The 25947-nt window shown below is 39.4% G+C and overlaps 1 protein-coding gene across 6 annotated transcripts in view; it reads left to right on the top strand.

The window, feature by feature from the left end:
- Positions 1-25947, top strand: part of shank2b (SH3 and multiple ankyrin repeat domains 2b) — a 312747-nt gene that overhangs the window by 135238 nt on the left and 151562 nt on the right. For all 6 annotated transcript variants that reach the window (XM_025908243.1, XM_019365700.2, XM_025908253.1 and 3 more), the window contains exon 9: positions 12143-12220. In XM_025908243.1, coding sequence (XP_025764028.1) covers positions 12143-12220 — 78 coding nt within the window. The remainder of the gene's footprint in view (positions 1-12142; positions 12221-25947) is intronic.

Here is a 25947-nt window from a genome sequence, read left to right on the forward strand (position 1 = left end):
GCTATTCGGATTGGTTGATCCCACATTTTCGTGGTTTGTGAATCTGGATAACTTTCATTTTAAATACACATTAATGTTGTGAATGTTGTGTTGTATCACATTAGTTTTGCATGACTCTGTAAGATGGCTGAGATGCATTGTCACATAATTATAAGTTAAGTGAATCAAATCTCTGTCCTAATGAGGAAAAACAAGATATTTTTGTTCAAGAACACAAAAATAAAAGCAACAAGCTCAAAACGTACTTAACAGCAAATGTGGAACAAAAATGTTGTCTACGATGCTACAAACCTGACTTCTCATTACTGCTTCTGTACCCGTTGACGTTCAAGCTCTGGCAGCTGGCTGGTCTAAACTCAGTGTCACGGCAAAGGGTGGACATGCCGGCCCACCCTGTGTATGTCGTGCTTTGCGTCTCATTAGCATGAGATGGGAAAGCATGCTTAAGTTGCAGTATGCTCCAGTACAAGTAGAGGGGGCTATTTTGTTTCAAGCTAATTCCAAAGAACATGGGAAAGCATTTAGAGAGACGTCACTGAGACATTTACATGAAAACACACATTATCCACCTAGCGTAATTGTTTAAATGACACTGACATTACTTGGTCAGTAGTGACTTCTTGGCTTTAAATAATGGCTCCCCCTGCTGGTACTGCAAATTCAGTATGCATGTCCATTTCAAGTACAAATGGTTTACCGGCATGTTTATTACACGCTTTGCCGTGATACAATATTCCAGCTTTAACATCATTCTGGAATATTTGCCATTTTGTGTAAGCATGCTGTCTATGTTAGTGCTAGTGCTTAAAAGAGTTTATATCATGTCAGTGGAAATGGAGAGTTCTTTATGTCCTGCGTGTACTTTCTACCATCGTATTGTTGTCCTTTCATTTAATAAAGCTCTAAGTAATATTCATTACTGCTCAGAAGCTGCAGACAGCTCGTTTCTCCTTAATGCACACGCACTGAAGTCAGCTGATTGTAGAACAAGAAAAAAGACATATCCACAATGAACCATTCCCCAACTCCAATGACAGGCTCATTAGATTAGTGCAACGGGAAATTTTGTTACATTGTACTTCTTATGTCTTCATAGCCTAAATTTAATGATAATCATTTCACATTTTCCAGTCTTGATGAAAAAGTTCATTTTCGAGTCTGCCAGTTCTGTGTAAGTGGTATACAGTTCTCCATTACAGGACAGTTAACACTGAAAGCCATGAAGAGGGATTAGTTTTCATTTAGCACATTTCAAATGTTTAATGATTTAACCACCAACATATCCTGAGAATTACATGTGATTTTGTCAGAAGTTGTACATTTATCAGTTTTAAATTGTGAGCTCCAAATAATTCTGCTACTCTGTTACAAAGAATTTTTCAGTAGCAGTTCTTGGACCTAACCAATATGTTCTAAGCATTTAAAAAGAGTTTATTTTCAAATGAAAGGTGACTATTTGAATCCTTTCAGCTTTTCTGTTATTTTTACAAGAGACTGTGTTCTTTATGGACAATAGCTTAAAACTCCGTATCACTATATGAACCATATGCATAGTGAAGTTGTCAGTGGGGTTTGGAGTGCAGTTGTTGGGGTGGTGATGCTTGTGGGTGGAGGAAGGGTTGCAGAGAACAGATGAAATTTGTACATACAGTACCTCTGTTCACTTTTGGGCAGCGGTGTCGCCCACAGTCCAGTGGTGTACACATTAAATTAACTGATCATTCTAAACTGGCCTTGGATGTGAGACAGATAAAGTGCTTTAAGTGCATAGAATAAAGTGCTGTAGTAATATAGAGTGTGGCTCTGTGGTGTGATAGTTTTCTTTATGTGCAAAAGATTTCAAGACATAATCTGGAGGGCCCAAAACCAATGTACTCTGAGTGCCAGTCCCAAACCCAGACACATGGGAAGGCATCTGGTATAAAATCAGTGCCACAGCAAACATTCATCTGCAGGGTGACGCGCTGAGAAGAATGGGATATCCAAAAGAAGCTTATAAATGTATGATTGAATGTGACATGTGGTCCTAACTTGGTCTGAGCAGTCACTAAGACCAAAATTTGCTATATAATGTCGATTCTATTTCCTCATTAACTTGCTCTATAATTTGGGGGATGGGGAATCTTTTCTTCTGTAAAACAGCCTATAATTGGATAAATAGCCAAGGTTCTCAAAGTGTGACCTGATAAGCCCCTTTTCCATTACTACCTACTCAGATCAACTTGCCATGGTTCACCATGGTTTTCAGGGTTTTTCCATTAGGTGATACAACCTGGTACCAGGTATTAAAAAGTACCTGCTCGGCTGGGGTTCCGCATATGTGAACCAAAATTTTTGAAACCCAGAAACGGGGGAAATGGCCACAAAAAACAACGCCATGATCCCCGAGTCTGTGGAAAAGCCACAGACCAAGCAGCAGGTATATTCTTGCCTTGATGTCCACCTTTGTTGCAGCGTTCGTGTCGCATATTAATTACGTCATGGGATGCTCAGACACAGACCAAACCTTTGTAACAATGAAAAATACATAGAGATATATAAATACATATAGATTTCAAGAAACAGCCACCTCACTAATGGGTCAAAAACTAAAACCTATTCAAAACTTATAACGTAGGGCTGTCAAATGTTTAAGATCTTGGCGTTTTCCGTTGATCCAATTCAGGCTTGCGGGTGGGCTGGAGCCTGTCCCAGCTGCCATAGTGTGAGAGGCACAGTACACCCTGGACACGTCACCAGTCTATCACATAGGGACAGACAGCTATTCAAACTCACATGCCACACTTATGGCTAATTAAAATCACCAATTAAGCCAACCCAAGTAACTGCATGTGGACAGTTAAAAAACTTTCACACATACAGTTTTTGAAATTGAACAATTGTAGCATTACTATTGTTAGTTATTCTTGTAACATCTGGTTGAAATATAAAATCACTCTTCACTTTGTATACACTTTGACTGCTGTGCAATAATGTTTGCATTACCACACCAGGTAATGGGGTGCATTTTATTAAAAACTCAAAGTATTAATGTCTTCACTACAATGTTCACAATTTGCATCCATATTTAGAGTTATTTATCAATGGATAAATAAATATGTCTTAAATTTTAGATTCCTTAAAGTAGCCACCCTTTGCTTTGTTGATAGCGCTGCAAACTCTTGGTCTTTTCTCAATAAGCTTCATGATGTAGTTCCCTGAAATGGTTTCACTTCACAGGTGTGGCCTGTCAGGGTTCATGTGTGGAGTTTCTTGCTTTCCTAATGGGGTTTGGACCATCGGTTGTGTTGTGCAGAAGTCAGGTTGGTACACAGCTGACAGCTCTATTTGACAACTGTTAGAATTCATATTATGGCAAGAGCTAAGTAAATAGAAACGACACTCCATCATTACTTTAAGAACTGAAGGTCAGTCAGTCTGGAAAATTTCTGAAACTTGGAATGTGTCTCCAGGTACAGTCGCAAAAACCATCAAGAGCTACAATAATACTGGCTCACATGAGGACCGCCCCAAGAGTCACTTCTGCTGCTGAGTTAACAGCACCTCAGATCAGAGCCCAGATAAATGCCACAGAGTTCCAGTAGCAGACACATCTCTACATCAACTCTTCAGAGGTGACTGCATGAATCAGGCCTTTATGACCAAATAGATGGTAAAAAACCACGACTAAGGAAAAGCAACAAGCAGAAGAGATTTGTTTGGACCAAGAAACACGAGGAATGGACAATAGACCAGTGGAAATCTGTGCTTTGGTCTGACGAGTCCAAATTTGAGATCTTTGGTTCCACCCACCGTGTCTTTGTACGACACAGAAAAGGTGACCAGATGACCTCTACACCCATGGAGCCCACCGTGAAGCATTGAGGAGGAGGTGTGATGGTGTGGGGGTCCTTTGCTGGTTATACTGTTGGGGATTTATTCAAAACTGAAAGACACATTGAACCAGCGTGGCTACCACAGCATCCTGCCATCCCATCCAGTTTGCGTTTAGTTGGACCATCATTTATTCTTCAACAGGACAATGACTCCAAACACACCTCCAGGCTGTGTGAGGGCTATTTGACCAAGAGGGAGAGTGATGGAGTGCTGGGCCAGATGGCCTGGCCTCCACAGTCACCTGACCTAAACCCAATGGAGATGGTTTGGAATGAGATGGAGCGCAGAGTGAAGGCAAAAGGGCCAACAAGTGCTCAGCATCTCTGGGAACTCCTTCGAGACTGCTGGAAAACCATTTCAGGTGACGACCTCATGAAGCTCATTAAGGGAATGCCAAGAGCAGCAAAGCAGAAAACCAAAGCAAAGGGCGGCTATTTTGAAGAATCTAAAATATAAAACATTTCACACTTTTTTGTTTACTACATGCCTTCAGTGAGAATCTACAATGTCATGAAAATAAAGGAAAACCGTTATATGAGTCGGTGTGTCCAAACTTTTGACTTGTTGTGTAGGTGTAGAAAACAGTGGGTGTGAGTGGGTGAATGAGGCATGTTGGAAAGCCCTATGTAAGTATAGTACCATTTACCAACTTTGACAGCCCTAATCAGTTTTAACCTAATGGTTGCATACAGTATATGATCATTTCTCTGTTATACTGTATATAAGGCTTTCAACTGGAAAAAATAGGAAAAGAAAAGCTAGGGTACCTCTGGTGGCCGTGAATGCAACCCTCTATTTCCTGTAGTGTTCTGACAGGTACATTACAGTATCTCACTGAACTGATTTAACTATTTTAAATGCTGTGTGCTAATATATGCACTCCTGCTTTTGTTACTGACTCGACCTTTTTCGGTTCTGCTATGGCTACATACAAACTGAATACAGTGCGATTTCCTTCCCTTTTGTAATAGTCTCTTTACAAGTTTTTTATCATGGAAATGATGTTCTGATGTTGAACTATGGGCGCCTGGTGTATCCCAGGAGTACACCGTCCTGAATCTGGTAAAATCTTAACTTTTAACTCTACATTATTTGTGACAGCAGCTGTATTAGCCACTCAGTTTGCCTTTTCTTGGATCTGATTATCTTAAATAAATTGCCAATGCTTTAGGCAGTCTCTCATATACTATGTGATAAAAACGACCAATGGGACAAAAGTTTAAAAGTCCATTTCACTGTGATAGTCTACAAAAACACTGTTCTCCTCATCATTCCACATCATGTCTCAGGAGCAGAAAGGCATATGGATGTAAACTGCAACTTAATAGGTTGGCTGAGGCATGCACATACACTTACTTGGATGTGAAGCCACTTCACCCCTCGTCTAAAACTATTCTTTAGTTCTCTTGCTAGGATGATAATTGTAGTTGAATTTAACAATAATCTGAATTTCAGAAATAAGTGTGGCTGTTTTTCTGAATGGGCTTGAGCAAACCACAGTGGATGGCATGTTTCTTCATTAGCTTGAACATGCACACATTCTAGCTTATTTTGACTCGCTTGCACATAAATACACACATAGGCACACACGCACTGCTGTTACAAATAGCTCCCAAGAAAAGCACACAAGTGGAAAATATATTTTGAGGATTTTTTAAATGTTTATATCTTCCAAGTGCCGTGGGATTTGTACTGAGTAGCAAAAAATAGCTCTTATCTGTTGATAAGTCTAACTGAATGTGCACAGACTGGATTTCAAAGACCACTCCACTTAAACCTATCTTTATACTCTTTATCTAAAGGTCAGCAGTGCCCTCTAACACTTGTTTGTAAAGCCAGTCATCTGAGACCATTTAACACATTGACCTTGGAGTGGGGCCAGTTAAGCAGAGAAGTACTGCTTTGAATAAAAAGCAGCCCACTGATTTATTTGTATCAAAGCCATCTTTACCAAAGGAAACAGATATGACATTGATCTGCAAATGAGAAACTAAATGTTCTTATTTCCAGTCAGCAATGTTTTAGTCTCTCTTTACCTGTGGATTTATTCTTTTTCATTCACCTGGCTGCTGTCATTTTTAAAGAAGTGAGAAACTTTGGAACCTTTTGACTTCTGAGGCACAGTGAGCTGAACTGGGTCTATTTAGAAGAAAAGACTGTTTGATGAGATGATAATTTTTTACACAAGGGAGGATGAAACCATCTTCTGGTTGGTCAAAGTAGCCATTCATGTTACCCGAATCCTCGAATCAATTCCTTTCTAATTATATCTTCCATCTGTTTTGTTACCACATTAATTTCATCTTCCTCTGTCTCTTCGTCACGTCTCCACAGCTAGTGCTAACAGCAGCAGACTCATGTGACAGTGAGGCCTAGTTACTAGCTGTTGCCGGTACTAATGTTCTGACAGCTAACATGTTGGTTAATCTGACAAATTTTAATGCATCTATTATTAGTTTCTTTTTATTGTTTTCTCTCAGCCTTTCAGCTCCACCTTTTCGCCACTTCTTCCACACTAAACCTTTTCTACAAGCTGTGTGAGCACACAGCGAAGGTAGGGGAGAGACCAGTCGCTGAGAGATTTGTTTGGCCAATCCAGTGTCAGTAATGAAAATGAACAAATGGGATGCGGTCAGTGCTTGTACGCCCAGTGCGCGGTTCAAACCCATGCCCGGTATGTCAGATTACCAATTCAGCCCCGCACTCATGAAAACCGAAGCCCAAACATACTGGATAATTCAAGAGGCACCAACTCCACCAAATTAGCAAAGGCGAGGAAGCACATTTCCTACACTGCTCTTTGCACCCATAGCTCTGCTAAGCAGACCTTTTTTAAAAAGTCCTTGTGTTTGTAAATTTATATTTATCTTCAGTATTCACTCGCTAAAAATCTACATCATGGATATATGAAGACTATGAAAGGACACTGCAGTTAAAAGGACATTTGATCCTCTCAGTGTGTACCAGAGGACTCGGTCTGACCACCTGTTGAAGGTGCTAACACAGCTAATGCTAGTATCACTGGTGTAGCCCCACTCTTGTAGGCTCATTTTAGCTTTTGAAAATATTACATACCAGCAATACTAGCTAGCTGCCATTTTTAGTAAGCTAATGTGCTCTTTATAAATAAAACTTCAAACTGTTAAAACCACCAACGAGCCCTGTTACACTGACATCATTTTGGAGCAATGGCTACAAACTACAGCCTTTATAATAATGATTAAAATGCTGTCTCATCATTTCAGAGGTTACCACATAGCTTTTCTGCAGGAGTTGAAAGAACTGTGATAAAATGATTAAAATGATGTCACTTACACTTTCTTGTATTATCCCTCTGCCAAGATAACATGATTTAGAGATAACATGATTTAGAGATAACATGATTTATCTGGTTGAACTTTGTCTGGAAACATTTCAGGCCTCTTCAAAATATGTTTAAATTCATCATTATTGAATCGAAACAATGAATAGGATTGAAGCACAACTGACACCGAGCCATCAAAGAGTTGGTAAAATACCATGAGTAGGGTAAAGTTTTGTAGCTGTACCTACACCCAGTGAACTGTTTTATTAGAAATTTGTATTTGTAGAAATTCTGCATAGTCTGTGTGCATAATGTCTCTGGATATTGTGATGTATATATGCATAATATATAATGTATAATCATTTTCAGAGATCATAACACAAGTTGCGTTATTAAATCACTGATGATATTTTCATTGATTGTTATGTTTTAAATAAACTTGTGTGTGTAGGTTTGTTTGTGGATGTCACCTTGGACTCCCCTGGGGGATGAGGGCACACTCACATCTGTTCTGGTGTTACACCTTTGCAGATGAATCAGCCTTTTGGCACCTGCCACACACATAAGAAAACCAGCAACCTGCACTTCATTAGTCACAGTTACAATTATTAAGACGGATGTCTGTAGCTTGGACAGCTTGGACATTCACGTGTTTCAGGAGTTATATTAAAGTTATTGATACAAATGAATGTTTGCTTTCATTTTGCATTATGTTGTGAATACCAGAAGGTTGCAGGTTGTTGAGAAGAGATCAAATCACTACAGTCATACAAATTTGAACGTGCAGACGAGGTAAATTAAACCGATTTTGGTCACTAAAGAGCTTAAAAATATATGAAATGTTTCTTCCCCTGAAAACTGAAACGCCAAACTTACTTAGTTACGTAACACATAACACATTATCCTCCTAAGACCTGAACTCTTGTTTATTGTTTGCATGTTTAACTTCTGTAAGGTATTTTGGCTTAATTGGATCTGACAAGTTTAAAAAACTGAGCATCACCTTTGAACAGAAAGTCTTTTTTTTTAGGACAGCATAAAGTTACTGATGATGTACTTTAATAAGCAAAATTAAGTATACGTTGCAGAAAAAACAAAAACAAATGCAAACAGATATCACAAGAAGGTATAAATGGTATTTTCTTGGTAGGCGTTTTGACAGATTATTTTGTCTGTCCTAATATCTTGATCTGCTCACCCACATCCACAGAAAGGGACTGATCTCTGGCTGATCTTCATGAGTAGTCGTTGCTCTCTTGTCTCTCTCTCTTTCTGGAGTTGTTACATGAAAGATGTAAAAGAGCTTTTTCTCCGTGTCAGGATTAAGCTATATTTCAAAGGAAATTATCATGTGCATTACTCCACAGCTGCTGATGAATAAAAGCATAATTTCAACCGTGCAAAGTATACAATGGAACGATACATGTCAGATAAGCAGAAGTACAGACATCTGTGTTAAAAAATACTCCAGTAAAAACTAAAGCGCTGAATCAATTTCTTTACTCGTGTAAAAGTGAAAAAGTAAAGACTAAGAAAGTAAAAAGTAGCTCTTTGAAGGATGTTTCTATCGACTTTTATGCAAAAGTAACTGAACCTTGTGCTACATTAAAGATGATTATAAAATACTATTAGTACAACAACTATTTTCTGTTGCCTGCATTGTAGAGAGTAAAATGAGCACCGCACATTCAGCAGGTGGTGGAACCGGCGTATTGGTTGTAGTGGTTCAGCGTGGGGAAAAGAATCAGAGGTCTTCAGCTCTTCAGTAGATTTTCTTAGTGTACAGCCTGTGATCAGCTGACCTGCTGCTCTCTGTGTATTTACACAACTGAATTCAACCAGATGTAAGCAGATGTTTCATGTTTGAAGCAGGTGTTTCACAGCTGTCTTGGCTGATTTCCATTTCCTACACTAACAGTATACTTTTGATTTTGTCTTTATACTAGACACGATACAAATGTTACAACAGTGGAATTTAGTAAATTAATCTAAGTGTCATCAACTTAAATGCAAATTATTCTTCTACATTTGATGCAACCAAACACTGACCATGAGCATCACAGCCACCGTGCACCTGTCCAACACAGTGCCTCATCAAGTAAGGTTAAGGTTTATTTATTTATATAGCACATTTTAAAACAACAGGCTGATCAAAGTGCTTAACAATCAGCAAAAAACCAGCGAGACATTAAAAGGCATTGGTATACGGGATTTGACAGGGAGCCAGTGTAAATTAGGTAGAACTGGGGTGATGTGATCATACTTTCTAGAACCTGTTAGAAGGCGTGCAGCAGCATTTTGAACTAACTGCAGACAGTAGAGAGAAGAGTGATTGAGGCCCAGGTATAAAGAGTTACAGTAGTCCAGTCTAGAGGTGATAAATGCATGAATATGTTTTTCAAGTACTTTGAAAGGAAGATAAGGCTTCGCCTTTGATATCAAACGTAACTGGTAGAAGCTATTTTTCACCACTGAGGACACTTGTTTCTCTAATTTAAGAGAGCTATCCAAAAACACTCCGAGGTTTCTGTGTGAGAGAGATGGCTGGCAAGAGGGCCAAGGGTGTCTGTTAACTGACCCAAAGGGGTATGTCTATCAAAGACTATTACTTCAATTTTATTAAGTATGCCGATGGTGGGCTCGTCTCTGATGGAGATGGGGCAGCGTACAGGGCGGAGGTAGAGAACTCGCCCCACTTGTGCTTAAAAAATAACCTTAAGCAGAACATCCTTAAAACAAAAGAATTATGGCCTTCTGGATGCACAGACAGGTCCACTCCCCCCTCATTATAAACGAGAACGGGTGGAATCTGTCTCCACCTTCAGGTTCTTCTTCTTCTTCTGGACACCCACATCTCCACTGATCTCACCTTGACACACAACACCACCACCCTGGTAAAGAAGTCCCACTTCCTCCGTATCCTGAGGAAGAATAACCTGGACCGGAAGCTGCTGTTGGCCTTCTACCGCTCCGCAGTGGAGAGCGTGCTCTCCTGCTGACTGAGTGTTTGGTACACACTACTGAGAACAGGAAGGCTATGCAGAGGCTAATTAGCACCGCCCAAAAAATCATTGGCTGCCACCCCTGGAGGCCATTGCCAATCCTTGCATCTGAGGAGAACCAGGGCGTTCATACGTGGCCACTTGCACCCCGCCCACCTGCTGTTTGACCCGCTGCCCTCTGCTCAGCACCTCAGGTTAATCAGGTTCCACACCTCCAGACTTACAAACAGCTTCTTCCCCTGGGCCATTTGAACTGTTAACATAAACTGAAGCCATGGTCTGAGTAACCTGAGTCACTCAGGCCACACACACACGGTCTTTTCTTTGCACTACTTCCAATCACTTTGCAACTATTTTGTACTCTAATGTGTGGCTTTCTCTTATTTTTGTATATATTTCTCCTGTCTGCTATTTATTTTAAGTATTTGTACTTTGTTACTTGAATTAAAAAGGAGGAGTAGAATCACCATTGTCAGAAAACAAATTCTGTATTCCTAACTCGGGTTTTTGGTTTACTTATTTCGCTTTTTAAACTGGAGTTGATGTTTTTTTTGCTTGAGGGTCCTGCACGGTATCTTTGCTGTCCCTGCTGTCTCTCTTCTGGACACAAATCTATGATGTCATTCCTGAGATCTGCTGAAGCCACTCGGACAGTTTAGTGGTCACTTTAGTGTGGGTAACACTGTAGCCTTCACCTTCCACATCTTCTCGAGCTTTTCTTCTCTTGGTAGTTCTTAAGCTTCTCACGTTCCCTCTTCTCGATGATGCTAAGTGCTGACAGACAGAAAGAGAGAGAGCAATTGTTATTTGATTATTTTGGTCGTCTCTCTATTTGTCGATGACAATAAAAATAAAGAATACTTCAGTCTCAACTCCTAAAACTGGGGATCTGGAAAAATAAAGATTGATAACATCTTTAGTGTCTGTGAAGCAGAGGGGATTATTTGGATCAATCTTTTATTGGACTGTGATGCTGTGCATCAGAAGTTTGTATTAATTGTCACTGCACTGAGAGATGGATAGAACAGGTTCCAGTGAGAATTCACCTTCATCTTCCTCACATAACAGGCGATACAGAGTAAAAATCCATCGGTAGTTGAAGTTTCCATGGCATCCAAACTGCAACAAGCGGGATTAGCTCAGAATTATTGACTTTCGACGTGACCTTTCTCACCATCCCTCTGCCTCTCCGGTCCCTACATCTGCTTCTGTTCCTTGCTTCTGGTTGTCTTCTGATAGCCCTGCTTTCCTTCACAGCTCTAAAATGTACCACACGTACAGCTACATGTAAATTCAGCTTATATAGATGATGTCGTGGGGTTACTACACACCAGATGGAAATGAGTAAAAATAGAACTCGTGCATGTCTTAAAATAAGAGGCTAAATGTCTAATCAGAGAAACATTTGTAATGCCGACTCTACAGTACAGATTATGCTTCTGTATCAGTATCTGTGTCTGATTTTTCAACTCTCAATAGCTTATTGTGGATCTAAAAAAAGTATTTATATTCATGTGTGTGTGCTCAGTGCATGCGTGGTTGAGCACTTTGTGGGCGATTTGTGCAGCAGATTCAAACCCCTCAGCACTCTCCATCTCTGTTCTTCTCTCTCTCTTTCTCTCTCTCTTTTTGTTTTTCCATCTATCTCTCTCACCCTCACTCCCTCTTTCTCTTTGAGTGGAGCAATAGAGACACTGAAGCTCCATTCCTGATGTAGGTATTAGATGTTCTTTTTCTTCTTTCCTCCTGTATATCCCTGTGCAAGTGCCGGCATGCTCAGTCACTGGTCAGGTCTTGCTCTATGCTTTTGGAAAATTCTGCTGATGTTACTGGAAGCTTAACCATCATCTTCTTTTTTTTTCTTTTTCTTGAGCAAAAGTAGGAGACTTTAAGGGTTCCAGTCTTGTCTTAGGGATGTTGTCAGCTTCATTTGAGTGATTTTTCTCTTTTTCTTCCACAGGATAACTGTGCCAGAGTGCTGCTAGTTCGTGGAGCTGACAAGGAAGTAAAGAACTACAACAGCCAGAGTGCTTTTCAGGTAGTGTAAAAAAATCTTCAGTACTGTTTGTGTGTAAGTGATTATGGAAGATTGATTCCAGCTCTCAGCCTAGGGAAACCGTCTTCAGAAGCAGCACATTTTTTTTCATCCCATTTGTTACCATGGCAACAGTGCAAAATGGTCAAGGTCAGTTGCAACCAGGGATGTAAATAGCTTTCTTGACAATATTCGATTTTTTGGGATTAAACATTGTTAGGACAGAGCACAACCAAAACTCAGCATGCAGTGTAAAGTTTACCGTGTTTATTCATTTAGTTTCTTTTCTTTAAACTTGTAACTTCCACCAGGTCACCAACAAACTCCTGGGTAGGCTTTACTATTAAACTGCATTTTAGCTTCACGTTAAAGGAAATTAGCATCATTTCAGAAATTTTAAAATGTTATTCTTCATGCATTTTGGCCCTCTCCTCTTATTAGATTGCTATTTTCTTTTTTATTTCATATATGTGAATATTACAGATAACCCTAACCCTAAACAGATCTCTGGCAACCTGGTGTATGTTACTAGGTTAACTGGAGATCTTTAAATGTAATATGAAAATCATCTAACTTTAACAATAGCAAGCTCTGTCTGTGTTCTTCCAACTTATCCCTCAGTTCATTCAGTCAGTCATGAAGGTAAAACATTTAATCCCTTAACTTTCTCAAGACAGATGAAATGATTATCCTCCATAACATGGAGTATATGTGCACAACGACTTGATCTGGTATTCAAGCGCATGTGTATTTGTACGTTTCTGGTTGGTGTGTTTGAAGTGTATATGCCTTAGCAAGCAAATCCATAAAAAATCCCAAGAAGCAGTAAGAGTTGTCTAACTGGTATGTTTGACTCATAACCTACCCCCGAGTTATAAAATAGCCATATTTAGGCAGGCGTTTATGAAAGGCAGTCCCACAGGGTCCTCAGCTGTCCTCCAAAGCCACTCCAGTGGAGCGCTTTATTAGCGTGAGCACTTCAGAGATGCAATGAGGCTGAGCCGAATGAAGTTTTTAGTCAGAGTTTGAGCTTTCAGCTAAGGAGCTAAGTTTGTAGCCTAGATTCTGGATTTAGCTGTGTTGCTGTTAATATGCAGTTTTTTCTCTACCTTTGTGATGCTTTTTTTGTTTGTGTCTGTTTGTTTGTGTTGTTCATGTTGAAACAAACATGTAGAAAACCCTCATTCTGTGAGCAGATTTGTTACGGTACACGCAGGCGATAAATTGGCAGCATGACTTGAATAAATATGTTTTCGTGGACAAGGTATCCTAACTTTGAAGATGGCCTAGGGTTCCACTGAACGTGATGATTTTGATTTTTTATGCCGGCAGAAACACCGAGTGAAGCTGTGTGTCTGTCAAGAACGAGCAGTGTCACAAACATGTGGTCTGCACTGTTTTGTCCATATTTGTTGCTGTTGTTGCTTCTTTGCTTAGCTTTTTGCTGCAGAGAAGAAAGAAGTCATAAAATAAACTTTGTTTTTTAGTGTTTAAAACAATAAAATGGCCCACTGCAGCCACGGTCTGACTTTTTTTGGTTTGTTTTTTTCCTTTAATGGTCGATTTTGTGTTTCTTCCTCTTTGTAGTGAATCCTGCTCAATCCTTCTGTCTGCATAGCCAAAGAGTTATGCAAATGGTCACCAGCATAAGACCATAAATCCTGTATTAGTGCGCTTAGAATTTCAGGCACAAGATAAACATGGAGTAATACTGAGTTTGAAGCATTACTCGATGTGAAAACACTCTGACTTATATAACTCTGTTATGGCAAGGCAGGCTTTTTTTATTTGTTTGCTAAGAATATGTATTTAGCCAACGCTCACTATCTCAATCAGATTACCTCTTGTGCTGTAGCTTGTGCTTTTCCTTTTTAAAGAACCTTTGAAATAGCAACCCATAGAGTATTTCCACTCAAATGGAGTCTGTTTTTCACACAGAGCTGTTAATGCTCCGTCTGCATCTAATCACTAAGAGGACATCAACAGTAGTCAGTATGGTAATATACTGGAGGTAGACAATATAAGAATTTAGCACAAAAACTAAGGAAATTGCATTTAGTTGATTTTTTCTTTGTTTGAACACTTTGGAGATGGTACTGGGGCTCTCTCCAAATAATAATGCTGCAACATGAAGTCGCTCTGTGGCACGGGCCCTATCCAGATCAGTCAAGCGTGGCGTGCTTGGAGCAGACACCAAGTGACCGCTCTAGCAGGGTCTGTGCTCACAGGTTCTAATCAGGCACCTGAGTGTGTGCGCCTGGGTACCAGAAGCTCCAAACAAGAGTCCGTAGCAGAAACTTTTTGGCATTGGCAAGTTTTCCATGGACGCAAACCACACACCTAACTCTGCTGCTCAACCAACAAATACGTTTCCCTCACAAAGGTGGAAAGGGAAAGTAAACACACGTTTCAGTAGGTATAGGGTTTATTTTCAATAAGGATTAACTCATCCTTTTTGTTAAATTTATCACATAATCACAGTACAGTTTGACTGTTTGGAGATTTTTTCCTTTCCTGTTATCTTTTGAGAGGATAAACCAATGAATCTATCAGCTTACATTAAAACTGGCCGGCCAGATACTTACATGGGGAAAATCAGTGTTTTTTTACAGAGCTGAGTGCAAAAACGGGAAAAGCAAGCGGCCACATCTTAGTAGTTATTATATAAGTTTAATCCTTAATTCAATTCAAACCTGTGATTATAAAAAAATTACCTCACTTATAGTTGTGATTAATTGTGTAGTAGGCTGTTTCTCTCTGCTGTGTGTTGGACATTTTAACATGGAGCTCTGTAGGGGTGACTCAGAGGTGAAGCAAGCCTCACATGGCCATCCAAGGCACTGCAGTTTTTGGCACATGCCTTAGTTTTTATCGAGGTCAGTGGTTGCTGTTGGAGACTGACTACACCAATGCTTAGCCTTGGACAGTATTTTCTACCAGCATCATCCAATCAAATATTGCCTAACTCGGGTTACAGCTAGAATGTTTGGAAAATCTATGCCAAACACCGAAGTTGATCCTGAGAAATATACGTGCGGAAAAAAACCACCTAAAACTAAATATTTGGGGTTTGCAGAACAGTGAAATGAGCTGTTCTCAGCATCAGGCAAACCTCTTGTGTAGCTAATACACTATGTTTCTTTTAAGTCTCATTTGATTGTATTTGGCGACTTAAACTTTGTTTAATAGCAGCATGATATCATGCTTCCTCAGCTGTCAGGTTTCGGTGTAATTCCTTCAAAGCTCAAGAGCTAGAATCTTTTCTGTAGCTTTCCAGCAGATATCAGGAAAACATACAGGCAGAAATCTGTTGTAAAAGCAGCTTCTCTTCTGACAGCAGGCTTAACAGTAAAACAACAAGCAGCCACTAGACATGTTGGACTCTCACTTGTTGTCAAGTGGAAAAAATTCACTCTCTTGCTCTTACTATCTTTATCATTATTGCACTCTCCACCTACACATGAAGCCAAGAGCTAAATCAAACAAGTTTATGCTTGTTTTCTGGCCAGCAGACATCTGGGAAACTGAAGGAGAAATATTAGTACATCAGAGGCATAAAGCAACATCACATTAACTATAGCACATGACCTCGGGAAACAAAAAGCAGGTCAAACTTATTACAAGCACAAAACTATATGATAGGAGTTCTAAAACGTACGTGGGCACCTAAAGTCTCGTGTGTTTAAATGGACATTAATCTGCAGCTGTAACGTCCTGATTTGGGGTGGCTGTAGCTCCGGAGGTAGAGCACCTGTTTAGACCCAATGGCTGCTTCTGGAGTGTCGGTGTGGCTGTCCCAGAAGCGTCCACAGTGCAGTTCCTCTAAGGGTCACGAGCCAAAAGTACGTCGATACCCATCCATCCATTTTCCACTGATCCAGTTCAGGGTCGCGGGGGGCTGGGGCATATCCCACATGCTATATAGTGAGAGGTGTGGAGCTCCCTGAATAGGTTGCTAGTCACCATAGACATCCGTGGGAAAATGTCCACCTTTATAGCATTAAAGGCCATATTTACAACCATGCTTATTTGGCATTTATGCGTAGTTCTTGGATAAACTATTTGGATGCTGTAATAAGGGGTACAGACAGCCCAAGAATTCAGCAAAATTCTGGCATCTAATTAGTCTGTTACTTAGCACTAATTAGCAGGTATGTGTTTGGCTCAGAGTTCATCCTTTCATGCCTTTTTTGTGAAGCTAACTTTGGCCTTGAATACAGTAGTCAAGTTATTATCACAGACTGTGTAAAATATGGATGCAGACAGCCAGTGTTGGGAAGATACTTTTAAAATGTATTCCACTACAGATTACAGATTACAGATTACATGCCCCAAAATTTATTTGTAACGTATTCCGTTACATTACTCAATGAGAGTAACATGTTCTGAATACTTTGGATTACTTAATATATTATCATGCTTTTTACAGCTACATGAATGTACTATTGCTGTGTGATTTATTACTATTACAGAAGGCTACTCGCCATACCAATACCAACTAGATTTTTAAATCTTAATATAAAATGAGTAACAGTAGGTGGACATTAGGTAAGGCTGCACTTTTTGCAGTGATCTTGTATAGAAAACTATTCCGCGCGTATATAAAACAGGTCCGCTGCTCCGAACCGTAGTAAAGGGACCTCTGGCTAATACGTCGGGTTCGGGCTCGTAGTTGAAAACTAGCTTTACTTTGTTGTCTGGGTCAACTTTGCTAGCGAGAGACAGAGAGAGGCGAGAGACAGAGAGAGGTGAGAGACAGAGAGAGGCGTTGAAAGACTGCTCCAAAGGAGCTTATTGTTTCGGAGGAAAACACGAACACAGTGTACAGTCGAGTCTTAATAGCTTACTTACAACACTCAAAAAAATGAAACATTGACTTTAATTAAAATTATTTTGTCAACAGGTTCCACGAAATTGCATTGTGTTAATTTAAAGCAAAAATCTTTAGCTCATCTAATTTAAAAAAACTACTTAAGATTAACAAGAGATATTTAAGACTACCTAAATCAAGTTATGTTGTATGAACATAAATAATATATTTACAGGTTAGATAGTTTAGATTAGTTACTTAAACACATTTCTTATTTGTGGCAGTAAAATGTTAAATTTAAGTTAGATTAATTCAAATATTATATTTTCAGCCACCTTGTGCTTTACTAATTAGTTTTACATAAATCTATTTTGTCAACAGGTTCCACACAAATGAATTAAGTATATCCAACTTATAATTTCTTTTATTGCCAACACATTCAGTGAGCATTTGTGTAAACCCAGTCCAAAACAAAACACAACAGCTCATTAGGGTTAGTAACTAACAGTATGTAGACAGATGCAACATCAAGACTTTAAATTAAATGTCTGTATCTGCCAGAAATAGAAGAAAAAAAACACATAACATGTTGATAAGAGGACACTTGAGTTATGTACATGTGATGCTAGTAAGGTCTGTGGAGTGTTTTTTCTTTTAGTGTCTAAAATGAATAGCAAAGTTGCTATTTGCAATGATTGCTTAGGGTCAGTCCAGTAACACAACGCCAATGAAGTGCTTTCCTTTAACAATGCAAAGTGAAGTGTCCACCTCAACAGCCACAATTTTAAAAAATTAATGTTGTAATAATAATAATAATAATAATAATGATAATAATAATAATAACAATAATGATAATAATAATAATAATAATAATAATAATAATAAATAGTCCACTGATATTAGCAATCAAAGAAAATTATATCACCATCCCAAATAAAACTTTAATAAAACATGCCAGCATTATTGTCTAACAATAACACAACTTGTCAGCTTTCAGTTTTTTTGCAACAGCACAGCAGTAACCATTTAACACTTGCCACACTCAACGTTTATTTTACCAGTGTTTGGGCAAAAACCTTGCATTGCTAACTTACCCTTATTCTTAGTATGTATTGCAATTACCTTTACAATGCACACAATGTAGCATAAACAGAATATGAACATATTTCCACCTCATAACAATATGCCTTGAACGTTAATATACACACCACCCTTCAACATTTCTGGTGGACTATCATCTCTCAATTAAATCCTTTAAATCTCAATACTTTTGATTGTCTCTTACTAGCCCCCCCTCCCCCCACAAGAGTATAATCTCTCAAATTGTAGTAGTTTACAAACTTTTCAAAATTAAATTTCTCTTAAATGTAGTTTTTCCCTTTATCTGTCATTTTCAACAAATTACCATTTTATTCCCATTCAGCTACCGAAAAACTTCTGTCCATCTGACAGAACATCATCCAAATTAAGGGTTGGCTTATTCATTCAGTTTATTCTTGAGCATCTGTACCTTGGTCAAGAGTCTGCTGACATACAGATGAAGGAAGAGCTTCTGAAGTACTTCAAAGAAAGCTTTCAGTCTCGAGGTTAACTGCGATTCAGTGCATATATCCCACCCATTAAGAGTGCACATGCAGAGGCCATGTCTTCCAGGTCATGCAGAACACCCTAGATGGTTATACCCACATCGGCTGGAGGAGTGCTGGCATCAGCTCTTTCAATGGTGAAGATAGCAAGGGTAATTTGTTCCAGCTCCCTCTGAACAGCTGTAGCTGTAGCTTAGACACAAAAACATAGAAAAATGGCATCCAGTTTTAAAAAAAAGAGCCAAAGCTACCCTTTAATGAAGTAAACACAATATTAGGAACATGCACCCCAGTGCGCCACTATTTTAGACTACAGATTCAACAAGAAATATAAATAGTTTGGGTATACAAGAAGATTCCCCAAAGCATTTAAACAGGTTCCATGCAAATTAAACAACAACAACAACATTAGTTATTCAAAATTTGGTTTAATACAGATAAAAAACTAAACTAAAATTACCAACCAATTATTCTTTGAAGAGGATGCTTGGGTCTTCATTCAGGTAAAAAGGTAACTGGGCTCGTCAGGCACTCTTCTTGGCTGCAGTGGTTATTATTATATTTACATGCTTCCATCTCCCGTTTCTGCTCGATGACAGCTCGTACTTTTTGACTTTTTCTCCCTCCCTCGCTCACAGACACATAACGGGTGTGGCAGTCCATTCTCCCCGCAGCACGGACTACACTGCCCATGATGCTACATTCTTTAGAGCTATGCCTGTAGCATTCTGCCTATTGCCTTCATATTAAATCATTTGTTGAATAATAATTTTTAAAAATATTTCTTCACGTCATCATGCGGGCCGCAAGTAGAGGTGGCATGGGCCGTGAGACTGAGACACAGACATTTGAGCCTCTTAATGTGTGTTTGTTTGGGTTTCCACCGGCGTGGAATTATCAAAGATAGAGAGGAGACAGCCTAACATATGAAACAGGAAAGTACCGCCGTGTAATCCATTTATTTCAACAAAGTAACTGTATTCTGAATACCACCTTTTTAAACGGTAACTGTAACGGAATACAGTTACTCATATTTTGTATTTTAAATACGTAACGGCGGTACATGTATCCCGTTACTCCCCAACACTGTAGGCAGCAAAGTCCTGTTGTGAAGAATCAAGCTGATGTCAAACCCTGACATTTTCACACACAAAAAACATCACTTTTTGTATGCTATACGTGCATCTCACTAGAGAGGCCTGTTTGTCAATTCAGCAAAGGGATGTGCTTGAAAACATCATCATTAGGTGCCAAATTAACAACTGGAAAGTGCAAGTGTTAATAAATACTGATTGCTATAGTTGAATGAGGCATGCTTACGTTGTGCCTCTGCTGCTGCTGCATGTGCTCTTAATTTGAACACTGTGTGGGTGTTCTGTGGTCGTGCCATTTGATAATATCATTTGTCAGTTCTCTGTGTGTGTGTGTGTGTGTGTGTGTGTGTGTGTGTGTGCAAGCAAACAACAAAAAGAGTAACATTTTGACACAGCAGTGACACAGAAAGTTCCCAGCATCCTCTTTGAGGTCGTTTCTAGATAGAAGGCTTTAAAAGAGATTCAGATTTATAGTTTTCATTTACCACTGTCCTCTATCAGCTGTCCTCTATCAGCTGTCCTCTATCAGCTGTCCTCTATCAGCTGTCCTCTATCAGCTGTCCTGTATCAGCTGTCCTCTATCAGCTGTACTGTATCAGCTGTCCTCTATCAGCTGTCCTCTATCCCGTGTTCTTCCTCTAATTCTTCTTTTCGAGTCCTCATCCCATATTTCTCTCTTCAATCTGACCTGTGCCCAGCTGTAACTTTTTCACGCCCTCTGTAAAACCTCATTTCTTTTACCTTTTAATTTTCTTCACATTCATTATCTTTCTTTTGCACGTTCTTTCCAGGCCAGTCTTCTAATCTAATTCCCCTCTTCACTCCTTATTATTTTCAGTCTATTTTGTATGCCCTTCCTCCTCACCTATTTCCTGTTCACCATGCCCCCACACATTCTCTTATGCTCCCTTCACCCCTTAGCACAGATGGTTTTGTGACCTCTGCTGTAAATTTGTGACCTCTGCTGTAAATTATAGCTACCATTTACTATAAGAATATAATGGGGTTGCACATGCTCTGATGGAGGCCACTGTGACAAAACCTTTTTCCCATTTGTTGACATGTCCTGAATGATTTGGTGAAACAGAGTTGTCGTCTTATTCCTGAAAGTTTGTGTATGTGCTGCCTTTTTAAACTGGCACTACTGGAATTTCGTTTACAGCCAGATGAATGAATGCATTGGGAAGATTCATGCTTTCATTTAGCAAGACTCATAAACACCTTCTTGCCTTCCTTTGGGTGCAATTTGCCCAGTTTGATGGATAATCATGACATGATGGTTACTGATATCAACAGTTATCTGTTTTCATAACAGTATTAACTAAAAGTTGCAATTAGATGATAACATTCCAAGCACTGTATGTTCCTCTGTGGGAATTAATAGCAAAATCATGACATTATATGTATTTGTGCGTGCATGTGTGTGTGTGTGTGTGTGTGTGTGTGATATAATTTGTATTAGTTCTCAGTGGAAAAAGCTCAATAAACTCAGTGTATACTGCCTAGCACACCAAAAACACTCAGTTTGAGGGTGGGTGAGTAGAGTGGAAGCAGCTAACGAGCCTGATATTACCCTTAGAGTAGAGCAAAAACAGTGTTAACGAGAGTGAAGATTAGACAGAAATGTAACTATAAATTAATGTTACTGTTGCTGTTTATCTGCTGGATGCATGAAAGTAAATCTATCAAAACTTGAAATCACCTGCAGCTCTCAGGCTAAGTAAACCATCCTATCCTTTTAACCAGTTACCATGAGCTGTGTTTCATGTGTACCTTATACTTATGTTCGAATATGGATTTAATGTGTTAGTTAGCTGAACTAATAGCAACACTGAATAAAGCCGGTCTAGCTATTGTCCCTGTTTTATGTGAAGCTTATTTAATCCTGCTGAACTACATCATAATCAATACAACTATCCAGTTTTATCATCTGTAGTCATACTTTCTAAACACCCCTAAATCTTATATTTTACCCCTTTAGCAACATTTTCCACACATCCACTGCACTCTGCTATAATGTTGTCACTGTAGGTGTAGCCAGTAAAATAATAAAGAAGCATGCTGCAGATGGCACAGGTTGTAAAATGGTGGATTTTAAATTAAAGCCATGATGGTCTAGTAAATCTTAACAAGTCGTTTTCATGCCCTAAACCAGCTAAGATGATGCCCAGTGCATTTAACTTTACCCTGGAAGCATGTCCCTGTGGAACCCAAAACATGTGGGGGAATGGCAGGCAGACCCACACAGCCCACAGTGGGCCCCAGTGAGGTAGCCTATAGTTTGGTCTCCCCGCACTAAGTAGAGAGAGGCCCAGATGTGGGCCGCGCTACTGGGGCCCCACCCAGGCCTCCCCTAGGCTCACAGAGGACTAATGAGCTAGCCCCACAGTGTGGGGACAAATGTGCCCCTTATTGTATAACCATCACCAGTCGTTGCTAAAGAAAGAAAGAAAGAAAGCTCCTCTCTTTAGCCATGCTCTTATTCACATGGGTTTAATGCTGTGAGAAAGTATTTGCCTCCTTCATGATTTCTTAGTTTTTTTCTCCATATTAGCATCAGATCATCAAAGATAGCTTGTGTGTAAATGCAAAATGCAGATTTCTAATGATTATTTCAAGCAATCCAAATCTGTCCATGAAAATCTAATTGTCCCTTGTTAAATCATGAATTAATTATCATTAACCAAACTTTTTGGAAAGCCAAGTTGTATTTCAGGACTCATAACTGTCACATATGTTAAACCACAAAATCACTTAAATAGAACCTGCTTTTCTAATCTAATGAACCACGGTGAGAGCCATTATCCACAAATGGAGAAAATTGTAGTGAACCTTCCCAGGCTTGACGAAAGAACTCAGACCAACATCTAAAAATCCGGAGGTTTCACTTACTTCAGTAAAGGTCATTCATGAGCATCAAGGCAAAAACCACAGCTAATCAAAAATCAAACAAAGGCTCGTCTCGCATTTGTCAAAAAAGAGTTTCTGTGGACTGACGAGCTAAAAACTGAAGGTTTGTGTCGTCTGATATAAAACAGCACTTTATAAAAAGAATATCAAACCAACAGTCAAACATGGCGGCAGTATTGCATCGGTCTGGGGCCACTTTAATGCTTCTGGGCCCATAATTAATGGACACCTGAAAATCTGCTCTCCTGAATCCTGAAGCTGAATGTCTGGCCATCACTTTGTGCCCTGAAGTTTAAGATCACTTGGGTTATGTAGCAGAACACTGATTGTAAACACACCAGCAAGTCCACATCTGAATGGCTCAAAAAGACAAAACAAATGAGCCTTTTGGAGTGGCCTAATCAAAGTCCAGACTCAAATCAGATTGAAATGCTTTGGCATTTCCTTCAACAGGCCGTTCGTGTTTGAAAACCCTGCAATGTGGCTGAATTAAAACAATTCTGCAAAGAAGAGTGGGCCAAAATTCCTCCACAACAAGACTCAATGCCAGTTCTCTTGAACGCTTGATTGCGGTTTTTGCTGCCAAGGCTGGCCCAATCATTTACTAGGTTTAGGAGACAAGTACTTTTTCACACAGGGCCAGGTAGGTTTGGATAACATGTAACCTGCTGCACTGTGTAGCCATTTGTCCTGAAAGGCTCCTATCTAACAAATAATCTGGAAATGGACTGTGGCCTGATATCTTTCACTTCCTGAATTCTTTTGCTGTAAATCAATAAAAATCCATCCTACTTCGGGTTCGAACAGATCACCTTCTCTCAGCCTCATATTTCTGACACTGCACTGAAATATCTTCTGGGGTTTCATCTTCTCCACAATAGTCATACTTCCCTGTATGGTCTTTAATTATTATAAATAATGTGTCAGCAAACATGCCTGTGTTAGCACACGATGGATAGGTGTGGATGAACCGTGGGGCAGTGTGGACAGGGCAAACCCCAGGCAGGCGTGCCTACATATGGCCAACAGCTTTCTATATGGGTTTTCTATAAGCAAGCCATCATGGAAAACTGTGAGAGGGTCCTGAGGGGTAAAACTATTTCTAACCAGTCTTTAGTATGTTGAAAGTAAAAATATGTCAAGTTCCATGATGTTATATCGCTAAGACAGATGCACTGATGTTTCCATCCAACTCCATCCAGACTAATATTAACAATATGTTGTTAATATTAGTCTGCTTGTATTATAAGTTCTATTGATCAGTCACATTTGAGCAGGCTTTTAGTTGCATGCAGCTATAACGAGGAGTCACATTCACCAAAATGCAATCTGAAAACCATGTGGATCTGAAGACAAATTGGCTTTTTATCAGCTTTTTTACTCCATCTGTAACCAATGAATGATGAGTGGAAGTGGACGTGTTCGCCCAGATATCAGTGATCAGTCAGCGGTCAATAGGCTAACCTATGGGACAGACTGACTTATCAAAAGAAAAAAGAAAATAGTTAAAGTGTTGAAGTAGTTCTTGAATAATATTGTCATTTTTTTAGAGACCTTGTAAGTTTTTTAACTTTGTGCTTATTCTTAATTTATTTTGGATCAGTTAAACACTGCAATCATTCATTTTACTTTATTAGGTTATATTTTTTACATTTCCCTTAGAGTTAGTTTAAATAGACTCGATGGGAAGAAAATGAAGGAAAAATGTAAACGTATAAAGAAAAGTTTGGGCCCTCAAATTTCTCAGTGCTGGGGAATGATTAAGTTTAAAATTGAAGGGCAGTGTAGATCAGTTTTAACGAAACGTTTCTCCTTCCTTTTCGGACTTTTGTTTTTCAGTGATTGTTTTGATTGATTTTCCTTCTCTGGTGTCCTTTCACCATCTCTTTCTTTTGGTCTGGTCGACCCGTTGCCTTGATTTCCACTCGGCTTTAAGTGGCTCCACATCCTTCCCACCCCCATCCGGTTACTTCTGTGTTATACACAACCATTTGTCTCCATGACAACCATGGGAGAACAGGAAAAGAATCGATGTGGGGGTGGTGATGGTGGTGATGGCAGTAGTGGTGGTGATAGTGGGTGGTAGAATGATAATGAGAGATAAATTGTGACTGCATATCCATGTAGCTTGTTTGGTACCTGGTTTGTGATCACAGTTAAACTTGAAACTGTCTTCTGTTGGATTCTGTAAGCTCCATTTTAGACTAGCTTTCTATTCCAGATATGTAGCTTCCTTAACTCTGGGTTTCTCCAAGGGTCTAAAATAAAAAGTACAGAGCCACTCGAAATGTAGCCTGTAACATAAATACAGTAATACAGTATAAACATTGTTTACACCTCCTCTGTATCTCCTGTAGGGGTTTTAAAGGCCCACTTTGGTGAATATGTGTGTGAAGGAGCTATAAGATGTATCCTTCGCGACAGATGATGATCTATCTACTTCCAGGAGTTTACTGACATTTGTGGGTCCTTATATTGATGCCGGGATTATGATTCCTTATATGAAGAGGATGATTGCCATTCTCTCACTCATCAATTCAAAAACTGTGACAAAATGACAGAAATGCACAGGAGGAATTGACATTACTGAACAGGACATTCAGAATGCTGACGTGTAGATCCATTTCTAAGGAGGCCCATATCAGGTTACGATGTAGCTAGATTTTACTTCAATAGATTTCCCACTAAAGCATAAATCTCCAGTAAAAACAAAAAAATAAATAAATCCCCAGTAAAGCTCAGGGTCATGACATCACCAACGCAATGCATTATGGGGCTGTTGTTCAAGTTCAGTTTGATAATGGAAGGCAGATGTTGCTTTGGGGTCTGAAGGTAAAATTGTGGAGATTGGAAACTTATCAGAATGTTGAGCTGGTGTGTTGTAAAATGACGGACCTGTACCTGTGACCTGAATGAGCCTCCATTTAGTTTGGAGACTTTCACTTTCCACACTGGAAGCAAAAATGAGCTAAGGTCACTGAACCAACAAACACAGTTGGAAAAAGGGAAAACATCAACTTTAGCAACATTTCAGAAATCATGTTTGTCTGATCTCAACATTATTCATAACACATTTAGCTGCTTATATGTCACAGTGCTGTTGCTATGTTATAGACATGGTCTGGTGTTCAGTGTGTTTAGTTTTGCTTCCTGTCTCATTGTGACTGATTAGTTCCAGCTGTGTTTCCCTCCTGTTTCCCATCCCCTCCTTATCCTTTGTGTATTTAGTTCTCTGTCTTTGTTTGCCTGTTGCTGGATTGTGTGTGTATGTCGCTTTGTGGTTCCCATGTTCTAGGTTTCACGGCTCAGGTTTTCAGGTCTTTAGTTTCT

The sequence above is a fragment of the Oreochromis niloticus genome, linkage group LG1, assembly GCF_001858045.2.
Source record: "Oreochromis niloticus isolate F11D_XX linkage group LG1, O_niloticus_UMD_NMBU, whole genome shotgun sequence".
NCBI classification, from domain to species: Eukaryota; Metazoa; Chordata; class Actinopteri; order Cichliformes; family Cichlidae; genus Oreochromis; species Oreochromis niloticus.